This window comes from Erigeron canadensis, chromosome 6, assembly GCF_010389155.1.
Source record: "Erigeron canadensis isolate Cc75 chromosome 6, C_canadensis_v1, whole genome shotgun sequence".
NCBI classification, from domain to species: Eukaryota; Viridiplantae; Streptophyta; class Magnoliopsida; order Asterales; family Asteraceae; genus Erigeron; species Erigeron canadensis.
The window spans coordinates 43,932,430-43,948,904 of record NC_057766.1 but is presented as its reverse complement, the minus strand read 5'-3'; the positions used below and the strand labels follow the sequence as shown (position 1 = coordinate 43,948,904).

General features: G+C 30.2%; 1 protein-coding gene across 2 annotated transcripts; it reads right to left on the bottom strand.

The window, feature by feature from the left end:
* Window positions 1-3,215: 3,215 nt before the first annotated feature.
* On the bottom strand, window positions 3,216-6,160 carry LOC122605930 (probable receptor-like protein kinase At5g24010). Of its 2 annotated transcripts, XM_043778895.1 has the most exons (2): window positions 4,104-6,160; window positions 3,216-4,034 (listed from the first exon to the last, which is right to left on the bottom strand). In XM_043778895.1, exons 1-2 carry the CDS (start codon window positions 5,920-5,922, stop codon window positions 3,478-3,480), a joined length of 2,376 nt encoding a protein of 791 aa, XP_043634830.1. In that variant the 5' UTR covers window positions 5,923-6,160; the 3' UTR covers window positions 3,216-3,477. The 2 variants fall into 2 exon arrangements, with proteins under 2 accessions (XP_043634830.1, XP_043634829.1); XM_043778894.1 differs by having other exon boundaries at window positions 3,216-6,160.
* Window positions 6,161-16,475: the final 10,315 nt, after the last annotated feature.

The following is a 16,475-nucleotide window of genomic DNA, read 5'->3' as shown; positions in this document are numbered from 1 at the left end:
GTTATCAACAAATAAACAAGCATATAATAAATTCATCAAAAGTTTTTATCAAAACTTAAATATCATATTCAACTTATAAACTCATTTTAAATTGAAACTTGTCAAATATTCAATTATACAACATTAAAAATATAAATATACAATATATAAAACTTTGTAAGCATAAAAATATACTCCCTCTGTCCCATTAATAGTGTCCACTTTTTAATTTTCAAAGTCTTTTCTTTACAACTTTGACCAAAAATATTTTTATTTGTATTGCGTAATAGATGATAAAAGTTATATGAATAAATTGAGGTTTTGGATGTGTTTTCATTGGGTATAATTTTCAACGAGTATTATATAATACAATAAAAATTATTTAAGGTCAAACTTACAAAAAAATAGACTTTAAAAATTCAAAACTGGACACAATTAATGAAGTTTTTTTTATATAAATTATAACATTAAAGAGTAAGGAGTACCATTATTATAAAGATTTGGTTAGTAAAGTTATTGAGTTGTATTTAGTTAGGGCATTTACTAAAAAAAATAAATAAAAATAAATTATAATAATTAAAGTATGAGGACTAAAAATGTTATTGACCAATTCTCGGGCCAATGATGATGTCATCAGAAAAATCAAAATAAAAGGTAAAATGTAATCAATGGCTCACCCTTTTTCAAATTTGAATTAAAGATTTTGTTTTAATCTATACTATATTATAAAGCAGATTTTCTAGATTTTCAACATTCAACTAAAACTTTCAATATTGATTTTAAGTATTTTTTCAAAATGCTCCTTCTATCTTTTCCATAAATCATTTTATTTTTTAAATTAATTTAAAATCTTTTATCTCAAAAACCGTACATCGATAAATTATAAAATTTATATGAGTGTTCTTAAAATTTCATGCTCTTTCATTAGAGTGGTCATTCGATATACTTTCGAAGAATTTTAATCTGAGGGCGGAGCCCGTACGGCTAAGGACGGAGCCTGTCAGGTAGATCACCACATCACCGCCACCCCATCACCTCTATCACCGCCGCAACGCAAGAGTACTGTTCTTGTAAATATTAAAGGATTTTCCTTTTTTACAACTATTAACTATATATAGTAATAGTACAATCATGTAGGCATATAAAAAGATACATATGAGTTATGTGACAACCATTTAAATTGAAAGAGTTATGAAAAATTTTAAATTATAAGTTGATAACTTGATTGCTCTTACAAATTATGTGAAAAATTTTAAATTATAAGTTGATAAACTTGATAGCTCTTACAAATTATATATATAATACAATTATATATGTGTGGGAAAAAGTTCATTTGAAAAACCATGATATATATGAAAATTTTGTGTATCTACTAATAAACTAAAACAAGATTGCAGTATTTCTTGATCGACATGTGGCGTATTATTTAAGCGACACGTGTTTTTAGTATAACTTATTGTAATTACATTAAATATTTCTAAACCATTAGGATTTGTCGTTATTAAATCCAAGTTACCAGATCTCCAGTGAAGGTTTGTTCCTTGGGCAACTAGGGTTCGAATCCAAAGGGGCGCAAGTTTGACCCCAAATGACATTCAATGCTGTAGATGTCATGCCGTTTGGTGATCTATCCGGGGGTTTTCCCTATAAACTACCGCGATGACATCATGTCCGGTGGGTGTAAAGACCACATATGTGGTGAACAAGCCCTGACAAAAAAACGAACGTTAAAAAAAAAAACCCCATCAAATATGAATTTGTATAAAAATAGAATTGTTAACTTATCTATTTAAACTTATTTATATACCTCCATATCATTGGTTTTTGTAAGTAAATCACAATTGATATTTACAGACTGTCATCATATAATCGGTCAAATGGCCACATTGAAAACATTATCAGGTGTTATACATTATTATTATTATTATTATTATCTATAAAAAACTAAAACAGGATTAACATGTTCTTAAAACAACACGCGGTGTAATTCTTGATCGACACATATCATTTTAATTTATTTATTTTTATTAAATTAGCATTTTTAATTGTATATAGATGTAATTTATTTATTAGATTTAAAGTTAAATTCTAACTCTTGGCTTATATATACAAAACACATTATAACCTTATTTGATTGATCGTTTTCTCATTAAAAAAATTGTCTTTGTTTCATTCTCAATACTTCAACTCCTATTACTTATATTACTTATAATAAGTTATTAGCACGAAAACTCTAAAATTTGAGTTTACGATCTGAAATCAAAAAGTTATTTGTCGTCATCCACTATGCTTTTAAGGTCTGATTTTGTCATCCACTATGCTTATAACTTATAAGCTCCGATCTTGATGTAATTGTAAAATTTAAAGTAAATCCAAAACTGTAACTAAACGTATATTATATTTATCATTACCATTTATTACAAGTATAATTTAGTTTCGATCATCGGTTTCTTTTAACCACAATTTATTTCATACTCATAAATAATGTACGAGACATATTCAAATCTCTTTATAATACAATCTATATAGATATCGTACATCATACGAATATTAAGACTAGTGTGTATATATATATATAAAGAAAAATAATAAATCCTTCTAAATATTAGTCTAAAATTACCTTTAAAACTAATTGTCTTTCCTACTTAAAAGATTTTTAAGTCATTATATTAAAAAAATTAATCATTTCCCATATATAAACCATCTCATATATATGAATTGAGTCCATATTCACACCTCAATAGCTCTTGCAGTTATTATGATTCACAACACGATATCATGAATCATTTGCTTGTTAAGGATTGGGATCCTAAGTTATTTATAACTTTATTTGATAAAGTTGTTAATCCTATCCATATCAAGGGTTGAAACCAAGATGAGCAAACAATCACGGTCGTTAAGAAAACCATCTCAGATCATTGCCGCCGTTACCAATAAGACTGAGATCTTTCATTTTCTTTGTGGCCATGTGAACAGATACGCTGCATGCTCTCGTGGTCTCATGGATCGACCCTCTCTCTCTCTCTCACACACACACACACAAAAAGCAAGATGACATCCGTAAGAACTAAGTAGAACCCGATGAGCTGGTAAAAGAATTACGAACACTATTTTTTGGTTGAACATCATATCATAAAAGAATCTATGTAATGTGTTTTTTTCTCTCTATTCTCTTTGTCACATATACCACCAACCCGATGTTTCCTTCTTTGACCATTTATGTTTTTGAATATAGGTTTCCTTTGATACATGTTATTCTAATATGTGCCCGCAAAACACATGTTACACTTAAATATATTCATGTGTATTACTAACTTTCTTAACGGATTAAAAACTAAAGTACATGTTATATGCAACATTCAATACACAACTAAACGGACCCAACACTCATTTTGGTTTTACGGGTCTGTAGCTCACAGGATCTGTAGTATGTCAACAATAGACATATATCGACCATATATGCAAACAACATAAAGCAACGCAACAAATAGCCGATTGTTACCTACCATCGTTGGTCACCAACTGGGAAAAGACTTGGCTTGTCCGTATGTCTGAAAGTGAACCATCAACATTGATTGAGCCAACCCCAGATGCAATTTCTGGAGCCACAGTGGGACCAATGCTCGTAGCATCCACACTTTCGGTTTCCTGAAGCTGAAGTGCACACTCCAAGTTCCATAATACATCACCCATGGTCGGTCTATCAACTCCATAATCTGCTAAACATTTCTCAGCCGTGTCCCCATACTTTTTCAAAGAATCCGGTTTTATCTGGTCAGCAATACGTGGATCCACAATCCGTTTAAGCAGTCCTTTCTTTTGCCATTGAACCGCCCATTCACCTAAATTCACCTCCTCCCTGCCTAGCAATGGATCAACAGCAGGACGGGCACAAAGTACTTCAAAAAGGACAACCCCAAAAGAATAAACATCTGATTTATCAGTAAGTTGTTGTCTTCTAAAGTATTCAGGATCTAAATACCCAAAACTACCCTTCACTCCTGTGCTAACATGAGTCTCGCTTAAACATGGGCCTGACCTTGAGAGCCCAAAATCTGCAACCTTTGCGAGGTTAGTGTCATCAAGCAATATATTTGTAGACTTCACATCACGATGAATTATACCTTGTGCTGACCCCGTGTGAAGATAATGAAGCCCGCGTGCTGCCCCAATGCATATTTCAAGCCTCTGCTTCCACGATAGTGGTGGCAGATTCGACCCATATAAGTGATTCTTTAATGGTCCTTTTTCCATATACTCGTAAACAAGGATCATTTCCGACCGTTCTTCACAATAACCAACTAGTGAAACAAGATGTCGGTGTCGGATCTTGGACAAAATCGTAATTTCTGTATGAAATTCTGGGAGCCCCTGTCTTGAACCAGGCACACCGCGTTTCACTGCCACTTTTAAGTTATCACGAAGAACTGCTTTGTAAACTATACCAAATCCTCCAGAACCAATTATCAGATTCTTATCAAAATTATTTGTCCCAGATTGTAGATCAACAAAGGGAATCTTCAGTCTGCCAACATTATGTGTTGTTTCTAAAGATTTACTACGTGAACTCCCTCCATACACACGTAAAGGAGTCCAACCGCTGCTTTCAGCTTGTTTTTTGGCTCTCTTCTTCTTTGATTTCAAAAGAATCAAGATCACCAGTATGACACAACAAGAAACAATCAACCCTCCTACAATCAATGATATCAGAACCCAAATGTTCTTCTTGTTTGGCCAAATTTTCAGACTTGCAGGATTCACTATCTTCATAACCTCCACCCCATTTAAAATCGCATTCTTTCTCAAACTAGTGCTCAATTCCGACGGTCCAACACTAATTTCCAAAACCCCCGAACTATCAGAATCAACAACAAAGTCCGCATAAAAAGGAGACGCCAACACATGAAACGTAAGCAATGATAGATCAAGATCCTTGCTCACGAGGAGTCCATTGACGTACACATTGAAATACAACTGATTCAGCGAAAGACTAACAATATCACAAAAATGTAACCTCACAAAATACCTAGCACCACGTTGTGAATCAACCGGAAAACCCCATGTCAAATTAAACACAGAATTTATAGTCAAGTTCCCCCTATTCATTTCTTGAGCAGTCATATATACATTATCAGGAGCAATTTCTTTCGAAGCACCCCCTTTTTGATAATTTGGCAATTCTGTAGTGCTTACACTTTTAGCAGCCGATTTTATTGATAGATAATCCTCATCAGGAATCCAATCTCTCCAAAGGGTATCATTAAAAGATGTTAATTTTAAACCACCTACATTAATTCTATATATAGCTTCCAAAATATGTGATGAAATATTCTCGAATTCTTGAATTCCATCAAAAGTAACATACTTTGTACCACCATCAACAATAAGATCAGTTGGTGCAGAAAACACTTCTATTGCATTAATAAAAGCAAGCCCATTATTTCCTAAAGGATCAAAAGTTATATCGAAATGAACTTTATCTAGCATAAGTATAAATTCCTTAACAACAAGAGGCAACCCTGCTCGAAAATTGGTCAAAAGTGAAACCCCATTTACTGAAACAGTAAAATTTGAATTACCCAGATTAATATTTTGCGAATTAAATGGTGAAAAATGAAGACGTACCAAATGGGTCCCAGTTTTATTAATCTGAAAACTATAACTTGTTACAGCAGTGAAAACTCTGGCTGTAGTGTAGAGATCAGAGGAATTCGGGTTTGGGTTTGGGTTTGTGAGAGTGGTTGATTTGTCGGAAGAGAGGAAACCCGACCCGGGTTTATTCGAATCACTTACAAACTCTCTGCCGGAGACAATGGTGTTTGTGTTTGAACCACAGTTGATGAGGAAATTGTTCTGAGGTGTGAAAGCCATAGAAACCATAATTATGAGAGACAAAAACATGGTTAAAAACAGAAAGTAAGAAAACAAGAAATTTGTAGTCATTTTTGTAGGGAAAAAGGACTTGTGTGATTGTTGATTGAATAACCAAGTGATTAATAAGGGATGAGTTTATGAAGAATGTAAGGTGAGATATAGAGAAATATGAAGCATATACATGCAGAATTTGGAGTGAAAGATGTATTTGGTGATGGTGAGTGACTGAGTGGAAATGGAGAGTGTGGTGGGGAATAAAGATGGTTGGAAATTTGGTGAAAAGTGTCATCAAGGGGTTTTGACTTTTCCCAAAATGAATGTGTGTTATGGGTTTATGGAACTTTTAGATTCTAATGTGAATTATGCTTTGCGACTTCATTTATACGGACTACGGAGTATGAATGAATTAAGTTCACATGTTTAAAGTATGTAATTAATTGCTTCTCTAAATAACTTCTCCTAAAAGTGAAGTTTCTATCAAGCAATTTAGAAATGAATTTATATTAGATTTTTTGTTTTTATGGCTTTATTGACGTTTGGTCTGAGTATAAGCTTTTACAAAAGTGGGGATTACAGAAATGTTTGGGCAGTGGGCACTACATCTAAGTGGAAGGAATTATATAATCTATTTTCTTTCACATTATCAAAATTCAATGATATCATGTGAGTGTGGGGACCAAAGATAGTGATTTATCACCAAGACACCAATAATGTTTATCTTTGTATGTATCCACTTCGACCTTTGATTGTGTTAAGCCATATGTCTTGAGTGTTTTAGTCAAGGGAGATAGGTATTAGTAGTACCATCTAGTTTGATAGATATATCATATACATGTATTATTTACTTGTATGGTGGACTGTTTCATTTGTACAGTGTCATAACTTAATCAAAATTCATGATACGAATATCAATTCTCTTTAGTTAATGGGGGACAAAAAGATAAATTTACTCATCCAATTTCGTATAGCGTGTTTTAACTGATCATAACATTTCAATAGCTACTCGTTAATTGTGTGAAACTGCGAACCGTTATAATCGAGTTGGAATCAGAGCAAGTTCAAATCGTAATTGTATCGGTCAAAACAAGTCAAATGTGATATTTAAAAAGGAAAGATCTTTCTAATGATGTCTTTTAGGCGGACAATAATGTATATAAAAACTTATACTTACATATTAAAAAATTATTCCTAATCATTATGATAAATATATAAATATTTTATGTGTGACCCATTAATAAGGTATTATACATTTGAAAAAATCTATCAGGGTTGTAATCTCACTTCTTATATTTGTAGTAGTGGATTATTAGGGGTGTTCGATGTCGATTTTATCGTAAATCTATGTGGTTCTAATTTTAATTAGGTGTCATTGTAATGTCTTGAAAGTTAACAAAGTACTGTAATTATTATATGGTAACTTTCCGGTAAGAACAAGTTGAAAATAAAAATATTGAGAATAGTTTATGGCCATAGGATGAAAAAAGTTAATGGCGAAAATGATTGAGGGTATTTTTGAAATATTTAATAGAATTAATGGCGAATATGTATTTTTAGATATATTTTAAAGGACAAAATAGTAATTGAAAATAGGGGGTGGGGGAACAAAATAACTTCGAGATATCTGTATATCACCACGTTGATGACAGTTTGAAATTAAATTAGAAAACAGAAGTTACACACGTTTGGTTGTATTGTAAATTAAGATTTGGATGACTGTTTATATAAAAAAATACCGTAAGATACATAAGAATTTTAGGCAAACTTTATTATTGTACATAATTATAATTAATAAAATTTAAATATTGCATCCACTTTAAAGTTATGCATCCACATTTAAAAGGATTTTTGCATTCTGTGCATCCATTTATAAGAAAATTTGTAGATGCGCTTTATAGATGAGTTATGCATCCTTTTTATATAGGATTTTTGCATCCACTTTTTTAAAATGACTTTTGCATCCAAAAAGTTCTGCATCCATTTTATAGTCGACAGTATTCAAATTCAGCCAAATCAATAGGAGGAGTTAGCCCATGCTGCGCATCCATTTAATAGACGAATGTATCTTAATTAAATCAATTAGATATACTAATATTGAATAAGAAATCTGGAAAGTGAATAATATAATGTAATCAAATCATGCTTAAGCACTTATCACCCTATTTTATTGCAGCCGTACTAATTTCAATTTAGATTAATTAAATGGCAGTTAATTTTATATAATCTAGAACTGCTTGGAAAAAATATAAATTAATTGTATTTTGTAATTGTCTTAATTACCCTTTTTAAAATTTGACAATTTGGAAGTTTTGGTTCTTACATGTTTTTATTTTTTTGTTGTTCTTATTGGATAGCCACTATATATACCTATATAGGGTAGCCTTCCGGTGAGAACAAGTTAAAAATAAGAACAGTGAGAATAATTTCTGATCATTAGATGAAATAAATTGATGGCTAAGATGATTGAGGGTTGGAGTTGGTGAATATGTCTTTTTACATGTATTTTGAAGGACAAAATAGTAAAAAAAAAAAATGTATGCCGAATAATCATCACACGTTCATAGCGGTTTCAAATTAATAAAAAAGTTAGACACTTTCATGATTGAATTGTACAGTAAAATTTGGATGACTATTTCTATAAAATAATAATCTTCAAAATACATGAGAATTTTACTAAAACTTTATTATTATATCAAAAATTATTATTCTGTGATTTTCATGATTATCATAAACAAATTAAAAATGTTTTGCAGCAACCGTAAAATGTGCATCCACACTAAAAAGGAGTTTTTGCATCCTTTTTATAGAGGTTTTCTGCATCCAAATTTAAGAAGATTTGTAAATCTATTCTAGAAGAGTTGTGCATCCTCTTTATATAAAAGTTTTGCATCCATGTTTTAAGATGTCTTGTGCATCCAATGATGAATCAAATGTTTAGAAAATTTGTGCATCCATTTTATAAAAAAATGTATTCGAATTCATGCAAATCAATTAGATACACTAATGGTGAATTATAAATATACCAAGAATTGAATCATAATAAAAGCCGTATATATCAAATATAATTTAAAAAGGCAGTTAGTTTAATTTATTAATAACTAATTGGTGTAAAATATATTAAATGTATTTTTGAATTGTCTAACTTGCCTTTTTTTATAAGTGATGATGTGGATGTTTAGGATTGGTTCTTACATGTTCTTATTTTAAAATTGTTTGTATTGGATGCGTAACCTATATATATATATATATATATATGGAATGGTTATTTTGAAAACTTATAAAAAAGCAAGAACTTTTAAGAACTCTTTTCCATCAATATTAATAAGGGTAAACTTGTACTTTTCTAATTAACTAACTAAATGATATAAATAAATCAAATACCATCCTTATTTTTCTCTGTCGGTTAGAACAACAATTACGGTTTATGATCGGACGCGAGATTTCTTGCAACAATTCAGTTTCATTTATATCACACATATACAGATTATTTTATTTTAATGAACATGCATGCATCTTTTTAAACAAAATTAACAAAACTGAGTTATGAAACAAACATTTTTTTAACAGCATGAAACAAACATTTATATTACTCATTTTGTATACAAATGCACCAATTAATTTCATAATACATTTACTGGTAAAATACATTGTATATATATGCTCATATGAATTTTCATGCACATGTGATTACCAACTAATTTTATGAATTTTCTAATAAAATTTTTGCAAAAAATATATGTACAAAACTTTTACATACATATGCTCATATGACTTTTCATGCACATATAATCACCAACTAATCTTATAAAGTTTTTGTTTTTATATTTCGTACAAAAATGTATGTACAAATTTTTGCATACATATGCTCATATGACTCTTTATTAACATGTGATCATCAACTAATATTATGAAGGTTTTGCATAAAATTTTTGCATACATGTGCTCATATGACTCTTCATGCACATGTGATCATCAACTAATCTTATGAAGTTTTCGTATATATTTTTTGCATACATGTGCTCATATGATTCTTCATGCTCATGTGATCACCAACTAATCTTATGAAGTTTCCGTATTAATTTTTTTGCATACATATGCTCATATGACTCTTCATGCACATGTGATCACCAACTAATGTTATGAAGTTTTTATATAAATTTTTTGCAACCAACTAATTTTGTTGTTTTTGTATAAAATATTTGCACAAAATCTATTTCTAGAGTTTTTACATATATATATGCTCATAAAGTTTTTTAGAAAAAATTGAGGTAATTGAAAATGTTGCTTGAAACTTGAAAAATTAGTTTCAACAGCCACTCGACCACAATGCATTTCAACAAAATTGATGGATGATTTAATTAATTGCAATTTGCAACAGGTTTAATTGGACCAACAATTATTTATTCTATGGGATTGAAAAAAAATCATATTTGTGAATGCACTGATCGCTTAATTGCCACAACCACCATTACGGTTTCGTAGGATGCATCGTTAATATTTAAGTTTAAAAAAATTAGTAAAATCCATATAAATATTGACGGTTTGTAAAAGATAATAATCCTAAATTCCTTGATTGCCCTTTAATCTTTTAAATGGTGTAATTTATTATGCTACTTAATTACCATCTTGCCATTGTTATTTATATCCATTGATTAAATATTGAATGGTTAAGATTAAATCAAAAAGGTTCTCAAGAGTTCTTACTTTTTGTTGGGTTCTTAATCTAACTTTTCAATATATATATATATATATATATAGGGTAATTTTCCAGTAAGAACAAATTTAAAATAAGAACGGTAATAACATGGGGTAAAAGAGGAATTTAACATGGGATGGATTATTTTTTTTACTTTTATTTTTTTATTAATTATAGATTGTAAGTTTGTAACCACCTATAATTGTTAGAGCAATGCTAGGATGACAAATTTTTTACAAACAAAAGATCTACAAACACATGTGGCATGGAGTTGGTCCAATCAACAAAGAGAAAGAAAGAGTAAAAAAATTACATAAACATGATTTGATTGGTAGAAATTATGTTTATAAAAAATTATTTGTAAAATGTTTGTAGATATAGAATTACTCTATTTGGTATTGATATGGATCATTCATGTTTTACGTTTATAAATTGAAAACTAGTTTGTAGTTAATATTGTTTCAAATGGAAAAGCAACGTGGGGGTATAGAAGGTTTTGGATTTCCACATATACTCATTTGGCATTATTTTAATATTTAATTTGCTTGAAAAATTTATAACCGTCGATTTAGAAAAACAAAGGTCGTCGATTTGTTCTTTTATATATCATAGCTAAGCCGCCTAAGCGAAAAAAATAATTTCAATATTTGATTTTAACCATTGAAAATCTTAAGCACTTAAATCTTGACCTTTAAAATTCAAAGTCAAATTTCTGAAAATATAAAAATTAAAAGATGATAAACATGGTAACTATTCAATTGTGTATATTATAATATATATTAAAAACAAATCCTCGAAAAATGTGTAAACTAAAGTGCTTTAACAACTTCTTTTATTTTCAACTTTCCTTATTTTTTCACTTTTTTAATATCCATGATGCACCTAAATCTTTTTTTTCTTTTAGCTTATCCATCTACAAGCTTGTACATGTATTTTTACACAATTAAATATTTATATACATTGAACCACACCAACACCAACAATACACGTATAGTCTTGATTTAGGGTTTTTATTTTCCTTTCCAACTTTACATCTTCTTCTCCAATCATCATTCACCCTTTCTAGATTTTCTTCAATTGTCATTACAAGATAGCTGCTCATGGACAGTGTACCAGTTATCCTTTTTTATTTTATTTTTCATCAACTCTATCATCATTAGTTAACCTCATTGAAACAATTTATCTATACTATATTATAAAACAGATCTCCCATGTTTATATTTTAAGTTTCAACATTTATTTTCCCAAAATGCCTATATTTTAATTCTATATTTACCTAACACCATTTCTCTCTCCTCAAATCTCAACCAATCATTTGTTTTCTCTCTCCTCCATAAATTATTTATTCCTCCAATTCATTAAAATCTTTTATCTCAAAAACCGTACATCGATAAATTATAAAAATTATATGGGTGTTCTTAAAATTTCATGTTCTTTCATTAGAGATGTTATTCGATATACTTTCGACAAATTTTTAAATCCGAGAGCGGAGCCCGTACGGCTAAGGCATTTGGCTATCACACTCTATGACCTATCACCCCCATCATCTCACCGCCGCAACGCGCAGGTACTTGCTCTCGTATATATTAAAAACAAATGTACGAAAATGAGTGTAAAGAATAGTAACGGGTCACTCTTATTTTTTTGGCCCGTTTTCAATTTCTTAACGGACCAACTTTATTTTCTTTTAGGCCTGTTTCATTTTTTAATTTTCGACTTGACATATTATTTTTTAATCTTCTAAATTGGTTCCAATTTATTTACAAAGATCATTTAATTTAAAATGCGTGTAAAAAATAGTAACAGAACACTTTTTTTTGGCCCGTTTTCAATTTCTTAACGGACCAACTTCATTTTCTTTTGGGCCCGTTTCATTTTTTAGCTTTGGGCTTGACATATTATTTTTTAATCTTTTAAATTGGTTTCCATTTGTTTACAAAGATCACTTAATTTAATTGTATTTTTTTATTTTTTAGATTTGTTAAGATCATCTTATCTTATTACACGTGAACTATTACATAATATATATATATATATAAACACACACATAGGAGTAGTGTGTACGTTTTGAATATATACGCCTAACCATCTCCAAAAATTATGTATATTTCGGTTGATGTTTTATTATTATGGATTATTTTCGTTTCACTTTCTATTTTCAATGATTTTAAAATTTAGCTTTAATTATGTTTGTAATATTATTTTGTGTTAACCACTGGGTAATAGCACAGTAGCCACCAACCGCCACTTTACAATAGGGGTCTTGAGTTCAAGTCTTGCCAAAGGCAAGTTTGAAATAATCAGGGGATAACTAAGTGGTTGAGATTCACCCATTATAATTCTGTTATAAAATTGTACTGTCAAAACTCTTTAAGTTATTATTGCTTATTTATTAAAAAAAAATAATATCAACTTAGTTTTTTACTATGTAATGTTTTTGAAAGCATTTTATAAATTTTATATAATACTTAACACAATAAGTATAATGTCTCCCAGGGCAACGCCCGGATGACGTATCTCGTTAATAATACTAATACTAATTGTTGTTTGAAGTCTTGAATTAGTGTACCAATAACACAACACAATGATCGGTATCATAATACTCATAAATTACAATTTCATAATTAGTTGTATTATCCTTAATAATTTATAGGATATTTTGAGTTATATCATTATATACAACATAGTAAATGCTTCTGGTATCATCATTTATAATAAAAAATCATTTATGGACTAATATTAGCAAGTTAATGAATACAAACTCTTTTAGGTTCATATATTGAACAATTTTATTTATTTTTTAGTCACAATATTATATATATGAGTTTAGTGTGCCGGAATGAAACAAACTATGCCAAAAAAGTTATAGTGTGCATGAACTAACGTTTTTGTTTATTGTATGCATAAACTTAGTAAAAATGTTTAAATCATGCAATGTATATACATGGCAGCTCATATGGGCTGCCACGTGTAAAATTTTTTTTAAAACATGCCACGTGTAAGGTTTTGATTGGTCGGTCACAAAAAGTTACATGATATAAACATTTTTACTAAGTTTATGCATACAATAAACAAAAACGTTAGTTGGTGCACACTATAACTTTTTGGGCATAGTTAGTTGCATTCCGTCGCACTAAACCCTATATATATATATACTAGATTGGTGCCCGCGCAATGCAGCGGCGGTGAGACGGTGACAATGTGGTTATTAACGTAAAAATAATTTCATTGCGGTACGTGATTTAATGAAATTTTCCGGTGGGATGTGAAAAGGGGAGAAAGGGACGAATTCTGAATTAGGGTTTCTATTAGAGGTTGATTTTTTTTAAAGTCATTTTACTCACAATATATAAAATAAAAATAAGAATATATTAAGATGGATGTTAAATTAGGCATATCAGATTCTTAAATTTAAACGTAGAAGGTTGAGTTTGTTTTATAAGAGAGTATATATATATATATTAATATATATATATATATATATATATATATAGCTACCACTACAATGGAAAAAAAAAACTTATAAATATTCTCAACACTTGAAATACATTTAATATTTAATCTCAACCATTAAAGTTGAAAGTTAACTTATTCTCTTTTAATTATGACATATATTATTTTTTTTCTTTCTTATTATGAAAACCACTGTTATGATATATAACATATTACTACTTTAATGCATCTATTCCTTATCTAATATATTGCGTTTTAAAGTGCAGCCAAATCAGGTTTATATCCATTCGGGTTTATAGAGTGAAGGTCCGTGCGTTGCATGGCCGGGCTTCACAGGTTGTTTTGTACGTTTGTAAGATTGTCTTATTTTGAGGTTTTTTATTGTTAAGTTCGAGTTTGATGTCGGTGTGCGTGTTGATGCGCTGAGGTTGTTGGAATAGAATGAAGGTATGGAATGTACATATTCGAGGACATGAGTGATGATGATCTCTGATATATGATGGTTTTAAATTGGGTAATTAGATGTCCCGTTTCTTGCTTTTAGTTAATGTTTGTGAATGATCCAACAATTAATGTGTCATTTACACATTAGTCTGTATGCAATGATAGAGTGAAGACCCGTGCGATGCATGACTCTATACCACTCTAAACCCAAGTACGGTATGCCTAATCTAACACCAAAAAAGGATAGAAAATACCAATATTTCATTCCATACAAATCATAAATCACCAAAAAAAAAGGATTGGTTAAAAATATAGGCAACATGATAATGCATAATATCGAACAACGCACATATGATATCGAAGATACAAATGACATGATCAAAGATCATCGCCATCAACTAACAGAGTCGAAGAAGAACTCGATAGACAAAGGTTATCTGTTTTACACAAAAGAACCGGGGGTGGGGTATTAAAGGCGCACATAAAAGATGAAAAAACACCACAAAATAGTTAAAAGCATACTCGTAAGACATGGCTATCAAGGATGTTAGAATAAGTGGATAAATACGATATCTTCCTTCTTTCTTCTGGATCATTGGATCCCCTAAATCCCCCCACAGGGTCGCTTGTACCTCCCTTTGAACGAACAACTTTTGACATGATCAATCCTTTAAGAGTATCCACACACAAATACAATGCATATCGTAACCACTTGCAACCATTTTATACCCATCATTTGGCTGATCATTGAAGAGCCCCTCGTAAATAATATCACCATTAAGACAAACCTTTCCATACCCAAACGGTGTAGATAAGTGAGGAGTCTCATTTAAAGAGCATTAACTTGCTTATTATTTAAATTATATATTTGTTTGGTTTGTCTGTGCTTATTAAATACTCGTAATATTGCTACAAAATGGCTTGTTTATTTGGTTGCTTGATTTACAACTAATTACACAAACTAAATTCATCATCAATTAATACCCCGTTAGATTGATGTAAAATAGGTTCATGTAACTCAATTTATAGTATATAGATAATTAACCTTATTAAGTACTCTAATTAAAATTTAAAACTATTAAGTACACATCGATAAAGTGCTAAAAATGCGCTAGTTTTTTCACCCCCATCATAGAACTTTTAGATATATATAGAATACAGATATCCATTCTTTCTACATCACTTAACTATATATTATATTATGGGGTTTTGTTAGACGCAACTTTTAAGATTACAGTTAAGGTGCATTAACAAGTTATACAGTTACCATAAAATTCAGGAGATAAACTTTTGATATAGAAGGTACAAAATTTATATGCATATTAAGTGCAACCATAAAAGTTACGTTTAACATTTTCCTATATATTATATTTGTAAGAGTGATCAACATTTGTAATGTTAATATTAGTTATATATGATACCCAAAAACCTAGGGGCGTCAATAAGGTCATGTTTAGATCGATGAATTGAATATGCCCAGCATGATAAATTTTGGGCGGAAAATTAACGAGAACCTACTAACTAAATAACCTGAAACTTACCCACCATCATAAAATAATTAGGTTGGTGGGTGGGTTTAAGGTTGATAGGTTAAACGAGTTACTAGCTTGGTAAGTTAACAGATTAATTTTAGGTCATATAAGTTATGGGTTAACTGGTTAATTTCAGGTCAAATGGGTTATGGATTTTGGGTTTTCTGTTGGATTTGGGTCAAATGGGTTAATGGGTTGACCTATCATAAAATATTATACATATTTAAAATATCGTCAGTTTGACGCATCTAGTGATTAACCTAAATGGGCAACCCAAACTTGACCTTAAAAAAATTAGGTTGATGGGTTGAAATTACATAAACATGACCTCATTTTTATAAGGTCGGTTTTAAAACCAAGTTTCGGGCTGGATCAAGATTATTGACAACTCTACAATAACAACATATATAATAGTTTGTGGTAATTTAGTTTTGATGGATTCTTATATTCAACTTTATGTTGGGGTAAAATAATTTGATGCATATTTGTCAAAACGTACG

Excerpts from the sequence above, each read along its gene's own strand:
- LOC122605930 (XM_043778894.1), bottom strand. The coding sequence starts at position 5,922 with ATGACTACAAATTTCTTGTTTTCTTACTTTCTGTTTTTAACCATGTTT.